This window comes from Eptatretus burgeri, chromosome 12, assembly GCF_056783735.1.
Source record: "Eptatretus burgeri isolate ZD-2024b chromosome 12, Ebu_testis_v1, whole genome shotgun sequence".
NCBI lineage: Eukaryota > Metazoa > Chordata > Myxini > Myxiniformes > Myxinidae > Eptatretus > Eptatretus burgeri.
This window is the reverse complement of record NC_140972.1, coordinates 67,325,137-67,345,189: the sequence shown is the minus strand read 5'-3', so window position 1 is coordinate 67,345,189 and position 20,053 is coordinate 67,325,137. Positions and strand designations below refer to the sequence as shown.

General features: G+C 44.3%; 1 protein-coding gene across 13 annotated transcripts in view; it reads right to left on the bottom strand.

Annotated features, from left to right (window-relative positions):
• The window catches only part of ATP13A3 (ATPase 13A3), a 245,618-nt gene that overhangs the window by 186,675 nt on the left and 38,890 nt on the right, over positions 1–20,053 (bottom strand). For all 13 annotated transcript variants that reach the window (XR_015049870.1, XR_015049869.1, XR_015049868.1 and 10 more), the window contains one exon: positions 2,137–2,206. Coding sequence is in view for 10 of the 13 variants with exons in the window: in XM_085848389.1 (XP_085704515.1) it covers positions 2,137–2,206 (70 nt within the window). In the remaining 3 variants the exon portion in view is untranslated. The remainder of the gene's footprint in view (positions 1–2,136; positions 2,207–20,053) is intronic.

Genomic DNA, 20,053 nt, shown 5'->3' with positions numbered 1-20,053 from the left:
TTATCCTGGAGTGATGAAGAAAAACAAACTTCCTCAATCCAGTAATAAGTTTGTGACATTGCACAAAATCGATCATCTGATAGAGAAGAAATCCACATGACAGCAAGCATTAACTCCATGACCGAGTTATCATGACCCAGGGCAGCAACTAAACGACAGAACAAAAAAGAAAAACACTTTCACAGCATGCGAACCAACGCATGCAAGCATTATTACAAAAGGCCTGTTATTGTTGAGTGAATGATAGTATCATTTCTGTAGGAACACACATTGTGCTGGCACTAATCCAAATCAATGTGGCTCATACAAAAGATATATATCACAAAAATCTGATTAAATTTTTTTTTTTAGATCAAACCATCATGTAAAGCAAATTCCCCATGTCCAAACTAACGAGATCAATCTCGAAGCAGTAATGTTCTCATTTTCAGGCTACTGTTAGCATCTCGGTCATAAGCATGACAAAGACAGTTGGCCTCCATTGGCCAATGAGCTGATCGCTTAACACAAAACCTGAAGATTCCGTACTCGACCGATCCATACCGACAGTTCTCCAAAACAAGTATATTTCAAATTAAAACAAGTGGTGCGCGTGGCATGGTGCACAACAAATCACCTCCGGACTTCCTGTTATTCTCTCCCATGGTTCATTTGTTTTTGATTTGATGCGCCATACTCTTTCCAGAGCGTTGGTGCTGTCGAATCATTATCTTGGCAAGAGTTCTATGCGGTGGTTTGCCATATCATTCCCAGCATTGTTTGTCCATGCTCTGTCCCTTTAAATGCTGAATGTCAAGCAAAGCAGCATTTTTTAAGTCTTTGGTATGACTCGACTGGGGTTCAAAGCAACAACATCCCAGAATCAGAGTGGACAATCTAACCATTATGCCACTGAGTCTGGAGATATATAAAAAAAAAACACACAAAACACACACACACACGGAAATTTTCCATGGCTCAGTGTGACGATTGTGAAAAGAGCCCTCAGAACAAAACTGAGAACAATTAAAATTCACAGCATGGTCCAGGAATGATGGTCCCTTCCCAAAACTGAGGTGTATGCTTTGAGTCCGAGAAGACTCCATTCGCCCTCTGAAACCAAACATGGAGATAACGAGCATGCGCGAACGCAAAGTTTGCATACCTGTCAAATGAAACGTCACCTGACATCTCTCTGAGGAGGTATCTGCATAGCTCGTCAGAGAGAGAACATTCACGAAAGAAATCCCGTCTGGAAAATCTTTGTACTTACTCGATTAATCTTTATCCAGAAGTAACCAGAAAACTCTCAAATGACAATCTTTCTTCCCAAGTTAATGACCAACTACAACATCATGACATTCTCTTTTTTTGGGTTTGTAACTCGACTCAGCTCTGAAGAATAGACAACTCACCTGACTATTTCACACTTAACAAAAAAAATAATAATAATAATAACTGCATTGAATCATAGACGTGTGCCCATTAACATCGCCCGATAACATTCAGAAGTAAAGAACGTGATGATAGTTCATTGGCCTCAATTTACCAGCATAAAAGGAACAAGAGCAAAGTCAATGGCACATCATCACAATGCCCACGCTTCCTACTTAAGCAAAGTTAAAGGATGGCAAAAAGTTTCACAGGAATGACCCAACATCAAATTTTGAGTTAAAAATTATTTTCCCGTTTTGACCGTGATCCAAAGTCCCTACCCCCCCCCCTCTCCCCCCATGGGGCATGGACTGAAGGTCAAATCCAAGACATTGTTATAAACTTCACGCATCCCCAAATTATGAAAGCATATACAAAGTTTCATTTTAAAAAAAAATGTTAACAAATGTGCCCATGATTGAATTTTTTGGTATATGTGAAAGAAAACCATGTGTGGAAAATAAGGAACTTGTTTGGTTGGACATTTTATTATTTTCTTTTTGTCTCGTGAAGAGAAAATGCTTACTGGATGAAATAGATAAATTAATAAATTAATAAAGGAAAATATATTTTTATTTTGTTATCCATGAAACTGTCATTATCGAGTTTAAAGATTTCCAACCCGGTCATAACAGAAAAGCAAGACTATATTTGGTAAACTCGTGGCAGCAACTCCTCCATTGCAAGCAATAGACAATGCAGAGCACGGAATCAAACACCTACCTCTTTCAGAAGAAGTTTATGGCACGAAGGCACTTTTACTGCTATTTCGTTGTACCCATAGAATACTCTCCTGAAATGACATAACAGATGGGATTATGTAGACCTCATACAAAACTGTTTCAAGGATATGAGGTTTAAAATAGAATATGAAAGTCAAAACCTGGTGAAGAGGAGAAAACTGTTTTAGTTTTTGGGTTTTTTGGTATGTTGCAATGACAATGACTGACTGAACTGTGAACAGAGCATGAGGTGCAACTGACTTAGTCTCACTGAAGAAGTTCCTGGTAAACGTTTTCTTTTCATTACAATGTACAAAATATCCTTTAGTGCTTCCCACTCTGCTTGCCAACATGTACAGCTGGCCAAATGTGAATGCGAGCTCTTGCAGACTTGGGCCGACAACGTTGAGGCTTTGTCATTGGGACTTATTGATGGTCATGCCAAAGCAGATTGGATTTTTGGCGAATTCAGTTTCCAGTCAAAGGCAAGCCTGTGTCTGTGTCCTTGACATGAAACAGGCCGCAACAGTTTCTTAACGATAAAGTGCTCAAAAATGTTTTTCAACTCTCATTACTCGTATCATCGAATTCCTCATCTTCATACCCACATACGCTTATAAACACCAGGAGACATGGGTGTTTGTGGAATTATTTAATTTCCACACATGTGATAAGCTCTAGATAGAATCTCTCAACATGAAATGAATTTCAAAATTTCAACGGTGGAATCAACCTCAGCAGCAGTTCCAACTGCCAAAAAAAGTGTGTGTTCATTTGTCCAATTCGGACATTGATGGACATTCCAAGCGTCTCAGAGTGGTGTGTTATACCCTATCGCTAATCGCTTGCCAAGCCAGCCATTCCTTAGCAACAGTTTTGGTGGCATGCTTGCTTGAGTATTTAAGCCACTTGGCGAGTGCTCGACAAGCTGCTTGGTTGCTCATTTCAAAGCCATGGCGATACACGGAAAAAGTACCCGAACTGTCAATCTGAATATGTCGACCGATGGTGTTGGGCCCCGTGGAACCATGCAGTGCCTTCGGTGGTACCTTATCCACTGAAAATGTGCAATTATATTTTTAGATGACATCGCTTTGTTTAACCTTTTTGTGCGATCTGCTTTCATCATCTACCCATCACTGACATGGATACAAAAAAAAAACATTAAAAAATGGTCCATCGACCTTGTGTTCAGACTTCCACCATGTAATGTTGGTTGAACCTGTGAAAAGTAAAGACTGATGTTTGGTATTCTCTGTGGCTTTGTATATTTTTGAATTGACCATCACAAATTTCCCACTTGCAGAGTCCTCTTTCAAAGAACTCTGTTAAAAAGTGTATGCGTGTGTGTACGCGTCATACTTTTAGCCGATTAATTACGTACATCTTTAACTACGCACCATTGGGATGTACCTTTTGACCCTTTAAGAAGGACCCAAAAAGTCCCAAAAAGTCCTCAAGGACATAAAAGTCCAGAAAAGTTCACAAGGACCCAAAAGTTCCAAAACGTCCCAAAGGACCCAAAGCGTCCCCAAGGACCCAAAAGCCCAAAAGTCTGTAGATCCTGTAGACCCTTTTAAAACTCAACGATACGACAAAAAAAATACATTAGAATTCCCATGTTAAGGTACATAAAGCAGCTTCATATATCGTTACCCTCATAACAAAAGTGCCTAAATTTCATCAACGAATAAAATGCCTTAGGCACTTTAGTTATGAGGGTGACTATATGCCTTTCCACCACGGCATGACATTCAAATTACAAAATGGGGCATTCCATGTCAAGTGTACACACCCTCCCGACACTAATACCTCATTTTCTCCCCATATGTTGGTCATTTATTCACTTGGGTGACATAACTCAAAATACCAACTTTTAGACCTGTGGGCCCATCGGGGTCCATTTTAGGGGCCCCCCAAATTTGGGCGCCCCTGGCTGGCGCACAATCTTCCAGAGGTCATATCACAGGTTGTAGTGGTCCGATTTGGCTGATCTTGGTATCAAAATGCTTGTAAAGGCGAGATCTTTCGAATTGCGTAAAGTAAAATCACTCTGAAACAGTAATTCAAAAAGTTATAGTTTGGGGTGCCTTTTGACCTTGGGCCCCAGCGCCCCAGCCAAACCGATGGTCCCGATTTTTTAGTGTGAGAATACCCCTTCATGTACTCCAACACCTCAGCATAAATGAAAATGGGATCTCAATGGGTTCAAGTGTGACGATGGTTTTATTGTTCAGGGACTCGGGTGCTGGACACACAATACGCCACAATACATAGCACAATATTTGAACACAAGATTTCCAATACACTATATCAGTATATTGTGCATAAATTTTCCACATGCACATGCAGGAACTGGAAGCGATACTAGTGTGAGTAACAGTTTTTCGTAGCATATCATAGTCAAGATTTTTTGCCAACCAATGTTTTATTTGACAGCTGTGTTTCCTTTTTACTGATTGTGTAGGTTCTACCTGTCGCAGTTTTTGCTTCTACAGAAAGAAGTATATCAGAAATGTCTAAAATGCAGTGATCTTCAATGTCAGGAAAAAAGAAACTATTTGTGGGACCTTTTGGATGAAGAAAATTCACTTTCACTTCATGAGTGTCCTGAAAGGCTTCCATGATGCAGGCAAGCCACCATTTTCCATCATAGTGCACTGTGACATAACCTGAGAGTTTCCCGTTAAAAGTTGGTGTAGATTTTGAAATAGCTGACTCGATACGGTGTTCCTCGCTCAGGCTGAATTCGTGTACTTGAAGAGCAGTTTCAGAAATAGGAATGAAAGCATGAAGTTTTTGAGTTCCAGATATGGTTTTGGCCGTTTTTAACCTTTCTTCCAGATTTCATTCTTCCTCATCATATGCCTCTTGGATCCTGTAACCGAACTTTATTTCATTCAAACCATTTTCAGCAAAGGCGAAAAGATCTTTTGGAGAAATAATTTGACTGTCGTATGGTCTACACAGGCTCTCACGTGTTGCTTCTCATTTGACTGTACCTCCCACGCCATCTGAAGGGCCCTTGCCATGATTTGTGGCAAAAAAATTCCATTCTGCGTCAATACCATACTTTGATTTTTGACGACATAGGTTTATGAAGGCTTTGCAATTCATATATTGGCCAGCGCAACCGTCTGAGAAATAGTAAAGTTTCTTTACATTTCCAAAGCAAGATTTCAAGTGTTCAATGAGCATTCTTTGGAAGAGTTAGACTGAGACGACGTCGTGAGTATTGCATTCTGATATAATTATGAACGAATCGTGGTTTAATTTGCCATCGTCCGATTTGAAATAGTAAACCCAGGGGTGAATTGTCGCTTGAGAGCAGTTCCAATGGAATCCTTAGGCCTCATCCTGTACGCCAAACGAATAGTTCTCTGAGACGTCTCCAATAATGACAAATTCTCCTTCACCGATTTAGTCTTTCTTATTTTTCAAAAACCGAGATTGGGCCTTGGCAATGAAGTCGTGTCTCACCAATTTCACTGCGCATTCACAGAATTGATTAATGAATTCTTCTAAAGGCAGGACCATGGAGCTCAGTTCAGATCTGTCGGTGGATGTCCACCGTTTAAACTGAATTTCATCAATATCCTCCAGTTCATAAGCACTCAGCAGCTCGGTTTTGAAGTCTTCAATTGATGAGCAACTTTCACAAGTTCTGAAATCACATGCCGGTTGTGCTGGGTTAAAACTATTTGTGCTATCACATGATAACAGCGAGGAAGTTCGGCTATCTGTGGAATTTTGGAACCAAACATCACGAGTTTCACATTTTGATGTATCGTACATACACATACACTGTGTGTACCGCCTGAACCGGCCAGGACACACTCCGAGGGATGGAGCATGGCGAACTTCGTGAATCCAACTTTCAAGCCAGGGCTCTTCTCTTTCAATTTCTGAAACAGTTCCTTGAGATTGTTTAGTACCAGGCGCTTTTGAATTTGTCTTTTCCATGTTCATTCCTGACCACCACACAGTCCTTTTTCCCCGGCATTATCCGGCTGACTTCATCACTTCGGTAAAATTCGGTCACGACAGATTTCACTTCGTCAGGCAATATTTTACCCTGTTTGGGATTTGGAGGCGATAGCATACCATTTTCTTTCTCTAAATTTTTGGATTGCACAGCCATTCTTTGGGACAAACTGAAATCACTCATCATCCCTCTGATGCTCATATTCCCAGCAAATATTGTCAGCATACGTATTTGCTCTGAACGGCTCGAAACAACGTATTTTTCTTTCAGGCTTTTGATCACCTCTGGCATGCAGTTTTCATCACATTTTGACGCTGTATTTTGTGTTTTCTCCGCAGTGCTTGGTCCAGCAACTAGTTCTAATTTCTTTCGCACAGAATCTTCCACTTTACTTCGCTTTTCAGGAACGTACCCTGGGTTTCTCTCCACTTTTCGTTTGTCGAATGGGCTTTCGCCTATCATCGATAACGACTGGTTTAATAGATCAACTTCTGCTTCTCGCTCATAAACCTCCTCATCCTCATCTGTCGAAATAGATTCTTCAATGCCTTCGATAGCAGCTTCTGATGATAATTTCAAACTGGTCGAAGATGATTCTTCAATACGCTCTGGTGACAACTGAGAAAGTTTTTTTTCTGCACGAAGTACAAAGTCTGTCATCTTTTTTTCACCTTTGAAGAAAATTTCATCAACATATCATTTGACACATTGCGAAGATCTTTTCGTTGTTTCGTTTTATAGCAGCTGAACGGATCGCAACAGTATTTTCGGAACTCCTTTCGATCTTCAGTCGCCACGCTTACTGCAAAATATGCAAAAACTGAGTTTAGCCCATTTATAATTAAATTCGATGATGGTTATATAAAAAATGTACACTTAAAAAAATCAATAGACACAAAATGCAGAAATTTTTTTTGCAAATGATGCAATACATACATACATACATACATATATATATATATATATATATATATATATATATATATATATATATATATATATATATATATATAGAAATATATATATATATATACATATATATATACATATATATATACATATATATATACATATATATACATATACACATACACGAGCCTGGTGTTGGCGCAGTGGTTAGGGCAGCGGCTTGGGATCCAAAAGGTCCTGAGTTCAAGCCCCGTTGGGCCACTGAATTAATACACCAGGGGGTTGACTCAGCCTGTCATCCTTCCGAGGTCGGCGAAATGAGTACCAGTGTCCTGGGCCGGTGTATACCCCGGTTAAAATAGGTGTACCATATCCCTGTGTCGTAAAGAGGCGAACAGGGTTGCGTCAGGAAGGGCATCCGGCATAAAACATGTGCCAAATCACGATGCGGATGATACGGATGATCCGCTGTGGCGACCCCGAAAGGGATCAGCCGAAAGAAGAAGAAGACATACACATATAAATATCTATATATATATATATATATACATATATATATATACATATATACATATATATGTACATATATATATATATATATATATATATAAATAAATATTTCGGCACGCCCCTTTCTTTGTTCCACCATCAGATTTTTGTTACTGCATGAAATGAAACAAGATTTGGCACATATACTAATGATATTGTTGCGAATTCGTGCCCGCCGGCATGCGAGCGGCCACGTAACTCGAATCGCGGCACGTCGCCCACCGGACGGACAATTCCGTCGTGACCCTCTCGGACTAATGCCGGGAACTAGTCACAGGTGGGCCTTTCGGCCTCACCACGATCGTACCAATCGGCCCCCTGCGTGGGATAGGGTTGTTCGCCAAATTCGACCTACCTAAGTACCCACACGGAGGGTAGACCGGGCGATCGCACCTCGCCGCAGGTCGACTTCGGACACGGGCCACTTTAAGCGACCCGTTCCGTACTATCGGGATAACCGAGCGGTGTTATCGTCAACCTCGACGGTTCCGATTAATTGTCGGGCGTTTTTTAGCCCACAACCAACCCTTTACGTGAAGTAAGATGGAGATTCAATTAAAGAAAAGACGAAGCGAAACGGGAAAAACAGTTCAACATGAGGCACATTTATTCTGCGGCACACGGAAAGCACACATATACAATTACAACAATTATGCACCAAAAGCAAATGTAACAAAAACACAACAATTATGCACCAAAAGAAATTGCAACAAAAGAAACACAATGCAGATCTACTACCGACTACGCGAGCACACGGCAACACTTACACAGTTTTACTTTATAGACGGCGCCGACAACACATATACTCCAAAACAAAAGAAAAAGGGCCACCCTCTACGACCAGGGGGCAGACGGGCCTGGGGCCGAGACCGCGTGGAGCCTACCCGTCTTGTGATGAGCCGCAAAATGGCGGCGGTGCCCCGACTCCGCGCTCCTCCGCGGGCCTCGCTGGCACTGCCTGGAATGGGGTGGGAACGGGGCCCCCCTTTTCGCACTATCTCAGCGCAGGGGGGAAAAAGGGGGGGTTGTTGATGCTCTGGGGAAAGAGGATAGCTGGCATGCTTGGGTCCCGCGACGAGCGACTCCACTGCGCCCTTGAACGCGTTCCCGGTTTCTCCTCTCTGCAGCTCCCCGACAGACTCCGAACCCCGACAGACCGACTCTCCTCCAGACCCGTCTTGACTGCTGCTGCCACACTTCGCCGCCGCCACAACTCGCCCGAGCCCGAAACAGAAACTCTCTCCAACTCGAGCCCGAAACAGAAACTCTTTCCAACTCGAGCCCGAAACAGAAACTCTTACTAACCCTGAATTCGCCCCGCGCTCGGCGCTTTATAGTGCAGCAGGAGAAACCATATGCAAATTTCCGGATCAGGATCGGCTCGGGGGCGGAGCCACGCTCACCCATTGGACGGAGGAAAAGTGGGCGTGAATCATTCCTGATCCTCGAATTTGCATATACCGATTCTACTCCGACGAGCCTGGAGGCGGGGCCAAATCGCCCCGCGCTTAATGATTGGACGGATCAGAAGTGGGTGTGAATCATTCCTGATCCAACTTCCCCTCGGAAAGGCCGCTCTTTGTACCCGCGGCTCAGCGCGCGCCCTGTACGAGGCCAGGACAGCCCGACACTCGGCGTTCACAAGCGGCGCGGGAATGGCCGCAGAAGGAGAGGTGAAGGCGGTGGAGGGTCTAAAGTGGCGGTCCCTGGCCACGGTGATGCTTGGAATGGTGGTGATGCGATGATTGCGAGAGTGAGTTGTGAAGGTAAAGGTCGTGGCTGTTGGCGTTGTTGTTGTTGTTGTGAAGCGGCGTTGCGGTTGGTGGTTGTTGTGCGATGGCGGTTGAGACGTGGTTGGTTCAAAATAAAGATAGAACAGAAAAACAGCTATCTTAAAGGGTCGCAGCCCGAATGAATCACATTTATTCCCTCTAAACAACGGGTTTGGGCTAACTACACATGTACTTACAGAGATACCTCACCTACGGGACCTGAATGGTGGTTTGCGAATTTCCTCAACCACAACAATATTATTGTCTTCCTTAAGAGGCCCCTCAAAATTCGTTTTGATGCATTTTCACAAACACAGATTCCATTCAAATTCGGTACGATTATGGCTTTTGGTCCAACTTAGGTCATTGGCTATAAATTTTTTCCATAACACTTCTGATATTCGAAAAAAAAAAAAAATCGATAAATCGATATCCCTTATGCGATTTTCCATTCAAATCCACTCAAGTTTAAGGCCTACGGGGGACGCAAATTTCCACTTTGCCCTGGGCGCTGTTTACCTCCGCTACGCCAAGCTGTTAGGGTTAGGGTTTGGGTTAGTGTTAGGGTTAGGGTTAGCTACCCTAACACTAACCCTAACCCTAACAGCTAACCCTAACGTTAACAGCTAACCCTAACCCTAACCGCAAACCCCTAACCGCTATTCAGGAAATTTGCAAGAAAGCCCGGGCAACACCGGGCTTTATTGCTCGCCCGAGCAATGCCGGGCATTACTACTAGTATATAATAGTCCAGAGATGATGATCGTCAATTTCAGGCATAAATTCGCTTGCCAGCAGGTGACGTCGTTGGAACGATGACGGGAAACGTTGCCCAATGTCGAATCAAGAATTTGTGAAATGTGGACCCCGAACAATAAAACCATCATCACACTTGAACCCATTGAGATCCCATTTTCATTTATGCTGATGCGTTCGAGTATATTGTTACGAATTTTGGCCAGCCCGGCGTGCAATCGGCCACGTAACTTGAATCGCGACGCGTCGCCCACCGGAATGGACAATTCGGTCGTGACCCTCCTGGAACTACCGCCAAGGAGCTAGCCACGGGTGGGGGTTTAACCTCACCACAACCCAGTCCGCATTCTACCCACACGAAATAGGGTGAATCGCCGAATGTCGTTACACCTAAGTACCCGCGCGGGTAGCGTACCGAGGAGTTGTACCACGCCGCAGGTCGACTCCGGACACGAACCGCTTAAGCGGCTCGTTCCGTGCCTCAGGGATAACCGAGCGGAGTTATCGTCGACCTCGACGTTTCGTGATTATTTATTGGGTGTCGACACTCACTATCAATCCCTTACATGATGCAAGATGGAACTTTCAAACAAAGGAAAGGACGCAACGAAACGGGAAAAAGTTCAACAAGCAAGCACTTTTAATTCACACACACACAAGGCAAGCACGTATTTACAGCCATACAAAAATGCACGTACACAGTCAAATGAAGAACAATACGCAGAGGTAAAACCGAATAACGCAATGTACAAGCACTTATACGGGTTTACTTAATAGACTGGCGCCACACACACACATTTACACCAAAAGCAAAGAAAATACAAGCCACCCTCACAGGCAAGGAGGCAGACAGGTCCGTGGACCAAATGAACGTGGGACCTGGGTGATCGGCCGGGTCCACGAGACCGAAGGGGTCTTACCAGCACCCTCGTGGCGCGATGGCGGGCGAGCCGCAATGTCCACGTAACGCGCCTGACTCCGTGCCCCTGGTATGGTCGGTGAGCTCCTCCAGGCGTGCGTTGCGCAGGCACGTGTTGGTCGGTCGACACCACGGTTGGGGTGGGGAGCGGACAGGGTTACCGGCGCTAACTCAGCGCGGATGGGGGAAATTGTTGATGCTCGGGGTGGGAAGAGGGGAATGGCGGACACTCTGTCCCGCTAGCCGGGTCTCGGGACCGCACCGACTCCGGCAAACTCTCGCAGAGTTCTCTTCTGCGTCCCTGATCCACTCTGTGACTCGTCCCTCGACCTCCACTCCGAGCTCCGGCCCCTTCGCCGTCCGATCTCCACAAACACACGACACAGACTCCACCACTTCCGACTAGCGCCACTTTCTGCACCCCTTTCTGCACACACGAGAGGCATTGTGCTCACGTCTTTATAGACCGGGGTAGGAGTTTGTATGCAGATTCGCGGTTCAAAACGCGCTTGGAGGCAGGGCCATGCCGCCCGACGCTCACCCATTGGATGGAGAAAAAGGGCCGTGAGCCTCCCCTGATCCGATTTCCCCTCCTAAAAGGAACGCATTCACAGCGGGTTCAGAGGCGGGGCCATGCCACCCGATGCTCAGTCATTGGATGGAAGAAAAGGGGCGTGAAGCCTTCCTGATCCGCTTCTCCTCTTGCAAAGGCATCCATTTGCACTCGTGGCTTGACGCGTTCGGCAAGAATCACCGAACGGGCCCTGGACAGCACGACATTCGGTGTTGACAGGTGGTGTGGTTGTTGGTTGTGGAAGGAGAAAGGCGCAGGTGGTGGGGTTTTGCTGTGGTGGTTTGGTTGTTGGCGGGCGTCGTTTGGGAATGGCGGTGAAGCGACGTTTTAGGGATGGAGTTGTGGAGGCAGAGGCGAAGGTGGTGGTGTTTGAGTTGTTGGCAGCTCAATGGTCCAAAATAACGATAGAGAAAGAAAAATGGCTAACTCAAAGCGTCGCAACCCGGATGAATCACACACATTCCCTCTAAACAACAGGTGTGGACTAACTACACATGAACTTATCGATATATCGAACCTGAGGACCTTTCCGGTGTATTGCAAATTTCCACAGCCGTAACAATATGAAGGGGTATTCTCACACGAAAAAAATCGGGATCATCGGTTTGGCTGGGGGAGGGGGCCCAAGGTCAAAGGGTGCCTCAAACAATACCTTTTTGAATTTCTTTTTCGGAGTGATTTTACTTTTCGCGATTCGAAGGCTCTCGCTTTTACGAGCATTTTGATACCAAGATCATCCAAATCAGACCACTACAACCTGTGATATGGCCACTGGAACATTGTGGGTCAACCGGGGGTGCCAAAATTTGGGGGGGCCCTAAAATGGGCCCCAAGGTCTGAAAATTGACACAATGTTTTACCGTGGATACAAACACTTGCACAAAAAAAAAAAGAGTGAAATCTGAGACGATGTGTCAAAATTTCGCTGAAAAATGTGTACACTTGACATGGAACGCCCCAAATATAGAACAAAAAACAATGATAACATTGCAACAAAGCATATATTAATTATCACTGACAATATTTTCAACAAGAATAGCCGCATCATATGGAAATAATAATAACAAACATATAATCCCCACGTTAGCCCCAAGCACATCTGGGCGAGGTGAAAGGCAAGATAATGCTCAAGCAGTACAGCAGGTGGGTATACAACAAGGCTGTGAAGAGCAATGAAAAGAAAGAAAGAAAAAAAAAGTTAATGTAATTTAATTCCAGGCCGGCAATAAGGATGATGCCTTGCTCAAGGGTAATTACATCAGGTCATTAATAATCTTCAAAAGGGGTGTTTTAATTAACCCAAAACCAATTTTCACTCTTGCACTACCTTGGAGTTCCCTCAGTATGCATGCAGCGTTTTAGACGACTAGGTTTCATGGTTTTGGAGTTATGGAGAGGAGGAGGAGATTGGGACCATGCTCTGTGCAATGTTGATGCTGCTTAAGCAGTCTCCTTGGCTATTGGACACAATCCTGGACGGGTCGCCACTCCGACACAGGATACCAGAATGCTGGCACTCATTTTGCCAACCTCAGAAGGATGACAGGCCGAGTTAACCCCACCTGGTATTAATTCAACAGCTGAGCAGGATTTGAACTCAGGACTCTCGGATCCAAAGCCTGCCACCCTCATCATTAAGCCAACACCAGGCATAGTTATGGAGGAGACACACAAGTATATATATATATATATATATATATATATATATATATATATATATATATATATATATATATATATGTTATATACACAGTAGACTAGGCGCAAGTCGGCAGCGTGTAACTCGTCGCTTCGCCTAAGTCGGCAGCGTCAAAAAGTCCCAAATTTATCTAATGTTAAATCGCTTTGAATAAAGTCTGTAAGTCGTCATCTCTCAGTCGTGATTTCGTCTAAGTCGTCAGATGTTGTCTGTTCCCGCGTAATGGAAACTCAAGTATATTACCACGCCTAACTCGTCACACGGAACTTCTACCTCGTGAGAAGCCCGATTTCATGGAATGGTGATGCGCGCTCATTGGTTTACACCGCCAGTGATAGGCTATTTATAACTGCGCTGCATTCAGCTCAGTGAGCACGCCGTCCCACATGCATCTGAAGAGGTATACAGGCTGCGCAATGCAGTCTCTGGCGAAGGAGTAAAGGATTGATCGAGCTTAGTGTTGTAGTCCGATCATGGTTTTATATTGGCTTGTTTGGTACATCACCACACTCACTTTCACGTAGCTATTGAGTGGTAGTCATCACGATGACTGTGTGTCATGTAATTTGTCGATGGTATACGAGTTTTCATTCCATATGAAAACTCATTCTACATTCATTCCAATGAATGAATTCTAACAGCCATTCATTCCACATTTGTCGATGGTCGTATACCATCACCGATGGTATACGAGTTGTCTTACAGTTGTTCATTATCTTTACTTTTGATAAAGTGATTCATGAATTCCATCTTTGCTTGATCACTTTCCCACTCACCAACTCACCCCTACCTATGTCCCGAGGATTGTATTTCCCTTTTGGTACAATAGCCAGCTTCGAGATTGTTGCGCCCTCTCACACGTCCGTGTCCAGACCACGCGCGACTTCATCCTTCACCCCACAGTCATCAAGAATGTTCGCATACGCGCAAGTCGTCACATGTCAAAGTCGTCACTTTTTCCTCGGTCCCGACTTATGCCTAGTCTAATATATATATATATATATATATATATATATATATATATATATATATATATATATATATATATATATATATATATATATATATATATATATATATATAAATATAATCGGGTGGTCGCTAGACTACCCTTAGTCTCAGGTTTTCCATCTGTCTGTTTGTTTGTATGTAATGGACAGCTCTGGAGGGCAGAAGAGTCAACCGATTATGATGAAACTTGACTGGTAGGTTCATACCAGGATATAGTTGTATGCTTTTGAGCACCGTTGCTATGGGCGCTACCGTTGCCTAGCAATGGGACTTTGAAAAAAAATCCGAAAAATATTTTTATATATTTTTTGTTTCTGAAAATGAAAAATCGACTTCCGTGCATTTATGCGCACTATAATCAACCACTGTCAAAAATTATCAGCCCGATCCATCAAAAACTGTATGACGAGTATGCAATTATATTATTACCTTCGGATTCTGCGAAAGGTTACGTTTTGGTCGCTGTGTATTTATTTATTTGTGAATATGTGTGTTTGTTTGTTATTCGCATAACTCAGGAAGTATTAAACCGAATTGCATGAAGTTTGGTGGGATGATTCGTGAGTATCCAAGGACGATTTGATTAGATTTTGGGAGCGATCGGATCAAAGCTCAAGGTCAAGGTCATGAAAAGGTCAAAAACACTCTTTTGAGCATAACTTCCTTCATAATACAGGTATCGACATGCAACCACCGCTATATTGTTCCATGACGAGATACCTTTCGGATATGTAGTGTCGGATTTGACGTAACGTCATCAGAAGTGCGTCTAAATGATGCCACAAGATGACGTAAATTTTCAATTTTCGATCTCATCAGTTTTGATCATACCATTTTGTAGGACTTACCTTAAGGACGTCACACACCAAATTTGACTTCGATCGGACTGACCGTTATGACGTCATTGACGTTTGAACATGATGTTTTTCAATTGTGGCTAAAATGTCCTGATATTTTACATTCAAATATCTCTATAATTTATAAAGCAAAGTCTCCCAAATCCAGGCATTAGGATCGGTACCAAAATATCTGTTTATTGATGTACAGGTTTTGCCAATTAACTCTGTAGTCAAGGACAAGGTCACACTCAAGGTCAAATATATACTTGTAGGCATAGCTTCAGATCTAATAGAGCTATTGACATGAAACCAACGTTAAAAAGTTCAGTGAACTATGAGCTTTCAGAATGGTAGTCCCCGATTGGACGTGACGTCCCCGGAAGTGCATCAAAATGACGTCAAAAGATGATGTCATTTTTCAACTTTTTAATTTTTCAGTGTTTATCATTCCATTTTGTTGGACTGCCTTCAAGGAGGTTACACACGAAATTTGACGTCAATCGGACTGACGGTTGTGACGTCATGGACGTTTTTCAAATGTGCCCGGAAAAAAGTTGCGGCGGCGAAGGTATGCGCTCTACCGAGCGCCCGTTCTAGTTACTATATGCTTTCACCCCAACGTTCGCGTTGGGATTCCCGAGCGTAGGATTAGGGAATCGAACACAAATGATGAATGGACAGTTGCTAGTCATGTTCCTATATGGCACAACGAATGGCAAAAATGCCATCTGATGTGTTCTCTTAAGCCCAAAATTATTCATACCTTTACCAAATTTGGAGTATTTTGAATCGTGATATTTGAGGAATGAGTGTCTTTTGGCTTAAGTTACATAAGAATGTGACAAACAGCTGAAAGAATCACTGCAAGAGACATTTCAAGAAATACATTGTTTCGGGGGTATTTTATTGACAGATTTACAAAAAAAAGTCATGTCAAGAATTATTCATACCCTTGCTTTGATCAGTTCAGTCACATTCAGTAATCAATGGAAAAGCCTCCGTTTGTGATTACAGCCTCCAAACGGTTTTTATACTTGCTCACAAGGTTTTTGCACGTCTCTGCAGGGATTTTGGCCCACTCCTCCTTCACGAAGGTCTCCAGGTCTTTGAGGTTGGAAGGCTTCCTTGCCATCACTCCAGTCTTGAGCTCCCTCCACAGATTCTCGATTGGGTTGAGGTCCGGACTGTGGCTTGGCCACTCTAGAACGTCTACATCATTATCCCGGAACCATTTCTTGACTGACTTGGCGGTGTGTTTTGGATCGTTGTCCTGCTGATATGTCCAATGCTCCCCGAGGTGAAGTTTCTCTGTGGACCGTTTGATGTTTTCCTCAAGGATCTTTATGTACTGCTCCTTTTTCATGCCACCATCCACTTTGACGAGATTGCCGGGCCCACTGGCTGAGAAACATCCCCAAAGCATTATGCTCCTGCCTTCATGTTTGACGGTCGGGACTGTGTTCTTTGGGTTGTATGCTTCACCTTTCTTTCACCAAACGAAAGCAACATCTCTGTGCCCGAAAAGCTCCATTTTCATCTGATCCGACCACAGAACTGAGGACCAAAAGCTTGTATCTTTGTCCAGGTGAGCTTTTGCAAAGGCAAGACGAGCCTTTCTGTGCCTGGGATGGAGGAGTGGAGTCTTTCTTGGTCGGCGTCCATGGAGACCCGCCTTGTGCAACGTCCGCTGGAGTGTCTGCCTTGATATCTTGTTCCCAGACTCGCCAAGGTTGTTCAGGAGAGCCTTCATAGTGATCCGTGGATTGTTGTTGGACTCTTGCCATACTTTTCTTGCCAGACGAGGCGACACCTTTGGCTTCCGACCACGTCCTTCAATGTTTTACACAGTGTAGAACTCCTTGTACTTCCCAATTATGCTTTGTATGGTGGCGACTGGCACTCGGAACTGCTTTGAAATAGCTTTGTAGCCTTTCCCCTCCTTGTGAACATTCACAATGCACAACCAAAGGTCCTCACTGACTTCTTTCTTCTTTGCCATGCTGACAATGATGTGAGAATGATTGCATCAGCTCCCCTTAATTTATAGTCGAAAAGCAGTGTTATTCTATAACATTCCTCCCTGTACATTCAATGGACCACATTTGTAATGTATTCAGATTGTATGCACACATCTTGGAATAATTGCATAACATTATAAAGAATCTTAGGAATATCAAAAGCATATAAATTATCACAAACATTGGCCTCAATTCTGAGACTGAGAATAATTCTGAATTATTCATGGGGTATGAATAATTTTTTTGACAGGCATTAAAAACAGAAATCTTAACATTTCTATTGTTATGCTAATAATGTTGAGCCAAAATATATGTGGATTTGTACATGCCAACTAAATGTCCTTGGGTGAAGTGAAAGTTCCACCACTCCAGCTTGTAGGTTTGAGATAAATGCAAAACTCAGATTTTGCATTGCAAATTAATGATTTTGGGCTTAACTGTACATATATATTGTTGTGGTTGACGAAATTCACAAACCACCATTCAGGTCCCTTAGGTGAGATATCTCTGTAAGTATATGTGTAGTTAGGCCCAAACCCGTTGTTTCGAGGGAATAAATGTCATTCAGTCGGGCTGCGACTCTTCAGGATAGCCGTTTTTCTTTTACTATCTTTATTTTGGACCAGCCGCCATTACTACCACCACCAACCACGTCTCAACAGCCATCACACAACAGCCACAACCACAACGCCGCTTCACAACAGCCACCAACCACAACGCCGCTTCACAACAACAGCCACGACCTTTACCGTCACAACTCGCCACCGTCGCACCCCCACCATTCTCGCGCCACTCGTGGGCACCGATACTGGACTCGTGCAGGGCGCGCACCGAGCAGCGTATTCAAAAACATCACGGACTTTCCGCAGAAAACGGATCAAAAACGACTCACGCCCACTTTTGTTCCGTCCAATCAGAGAGCGTGGGCGATTTGGCCCCGCCTCCAGGGCGTTGAAGTGAGGTCGCTATATGCAAATTCATGGATCAAAAAGCATTCACGCCCACTTTTCCTCGGTCCAATGGGGAGCCAGTTAGAGGTGAAGGGTCGGAGGCAAAGGGTCAAGGGTGAAAGAGCGAAGCCACGGGGCTTATATAAACGGCTGCGTTCGTCAGTAAAGGCAGTTGTGCGGAGTTCAAGAGAGTCGTCGGTGGAGCTGGAAAGAAGTGGGAGAAGTCAAGAGTGAAGAGTTGGGACGAGCCAAGAGAGGAGACGGAGAGGGCGAGTAGACGGAGCTGTGGAGAGGTGACGGCGGCGAAGGCGGACGAGGGGGTGCTCGCGTCGGTGCCGGGAGCTGCACAGGGAGAGGCCAGCAACGCGACCGAGGTCGAGGAGGAGACGCTCGCCGCGGGACCCGAGACAGGGTGATATCCTCCTTCCCCCGAGCATCAGCAACCCCCTCCTGTTTCCCCCCGCGCTGAGATAGTGCGACAAAGGGGGCCCCTTTTCCACCCCCTACCAGACACTGTCCGTGAGGCCCGCGGAGTGAGGCACCACCGCCACTTCGCGTCTCATCATCAGACGGGTAGGCCCGACCCGTTCTCGGCCCCAGGCCCGCCTACCCCCCTCATCCTGGAGGGTGGTTCTCTTTTCTTTTGCTTTGGGAATATGTGTTGTCGGCGCCGTCTGTGAAGTAAAATTGTATAAGTGTTGCCGTGTGCCCGGTAGTCGGTTAGATCTGCATTGTTGCATTTGCTTTTTGTGTAATATTGCATTGTCTTCTTCTTTTACATGTGCTTTTGGTGGAATTGTATATGTGTGCTTTCCGTTCATCGCGAAATAAATGTGCTTCATGTTGAACTGTTTTCCCGCTTCGCTTCGTCTTTTCTTTCATTGAATCTCCATCTTGCTTCACGTAAAGGGTTGGTCGTGGGCTAAAACGCCCGATAATTAATCGAACCGTCGAGGCCGACGAATAACACCGCTCGGTTATCCCGATAGTATGGAACGGGTCGCTTAAAGTGGCCCGTGTCCGAAGTCGACCTGCGGCGAGGTGCGATCGCCCGGTCTACCCTCCGCGTGGGTACTTAGGTAGGTCGAATTTGGCGAGCAACCCTATCCCACGCGGGGGCCGATTGGCACGATCGTGGTGAGACCGAAAGGTCCATCCGTGACTAGTTCCCGGCGTTAGTCCGAGAGGGTCACGACTGGATTGTCCGTCCGGTGGGCGACGTGCCGCGATTCGAGTTACGTGGCCGTTCGCACACCGGCGGGCGCGAATCCGCAACAATATATATATATATATATATATATATATATATATATATATATATATATATATATATATATATATATTTCAGTGGACAAAGTATATGTCCACTGGAAAATCCTCCTCATCTCTTTGCTGATGACTCCACCCTCTGTCGTACCATCTGTCATCCCTCAGATCGGAAAGCAGCAGCTTCTTCGCTCTCTGCGGATCTGGATAAATCACAAACTGGTCCAACACCTGGAGCATGTCTTTGGACTGTTTAGAACCCCCCCCCCCATCTACTTTCTCAACAATTCTCTTGAAGTCCTTTCTTTCAAGCTTCTGGGTCTCACTATCTGCCATGATCTTTCCTGGGAAAGCCACATTTCCAACCTGGCCTCCAAAGCCAGTCGGACTGGTAATCCTCAGTCGTGCAAAGTAAGTATGTATGTATGTATGTATGTATGTATGTATGCATGTATATATATATATACACACATATAAAAAAATCACAAGAAGAATTTTATTGAGCAATTGTGAAGCAAAAAATTTTTTTTTTAATTATTTATTTGCCCAAGTTTGGGACATTTGCAACTGAATATTTATTGCTTCTTTAATAAAACAATTGGCTGCCAGGATGGCCAAGAATGTATGCACACTCTCCTCTGAGCTGTCAAACATGGGTCTGAATCTTGGCC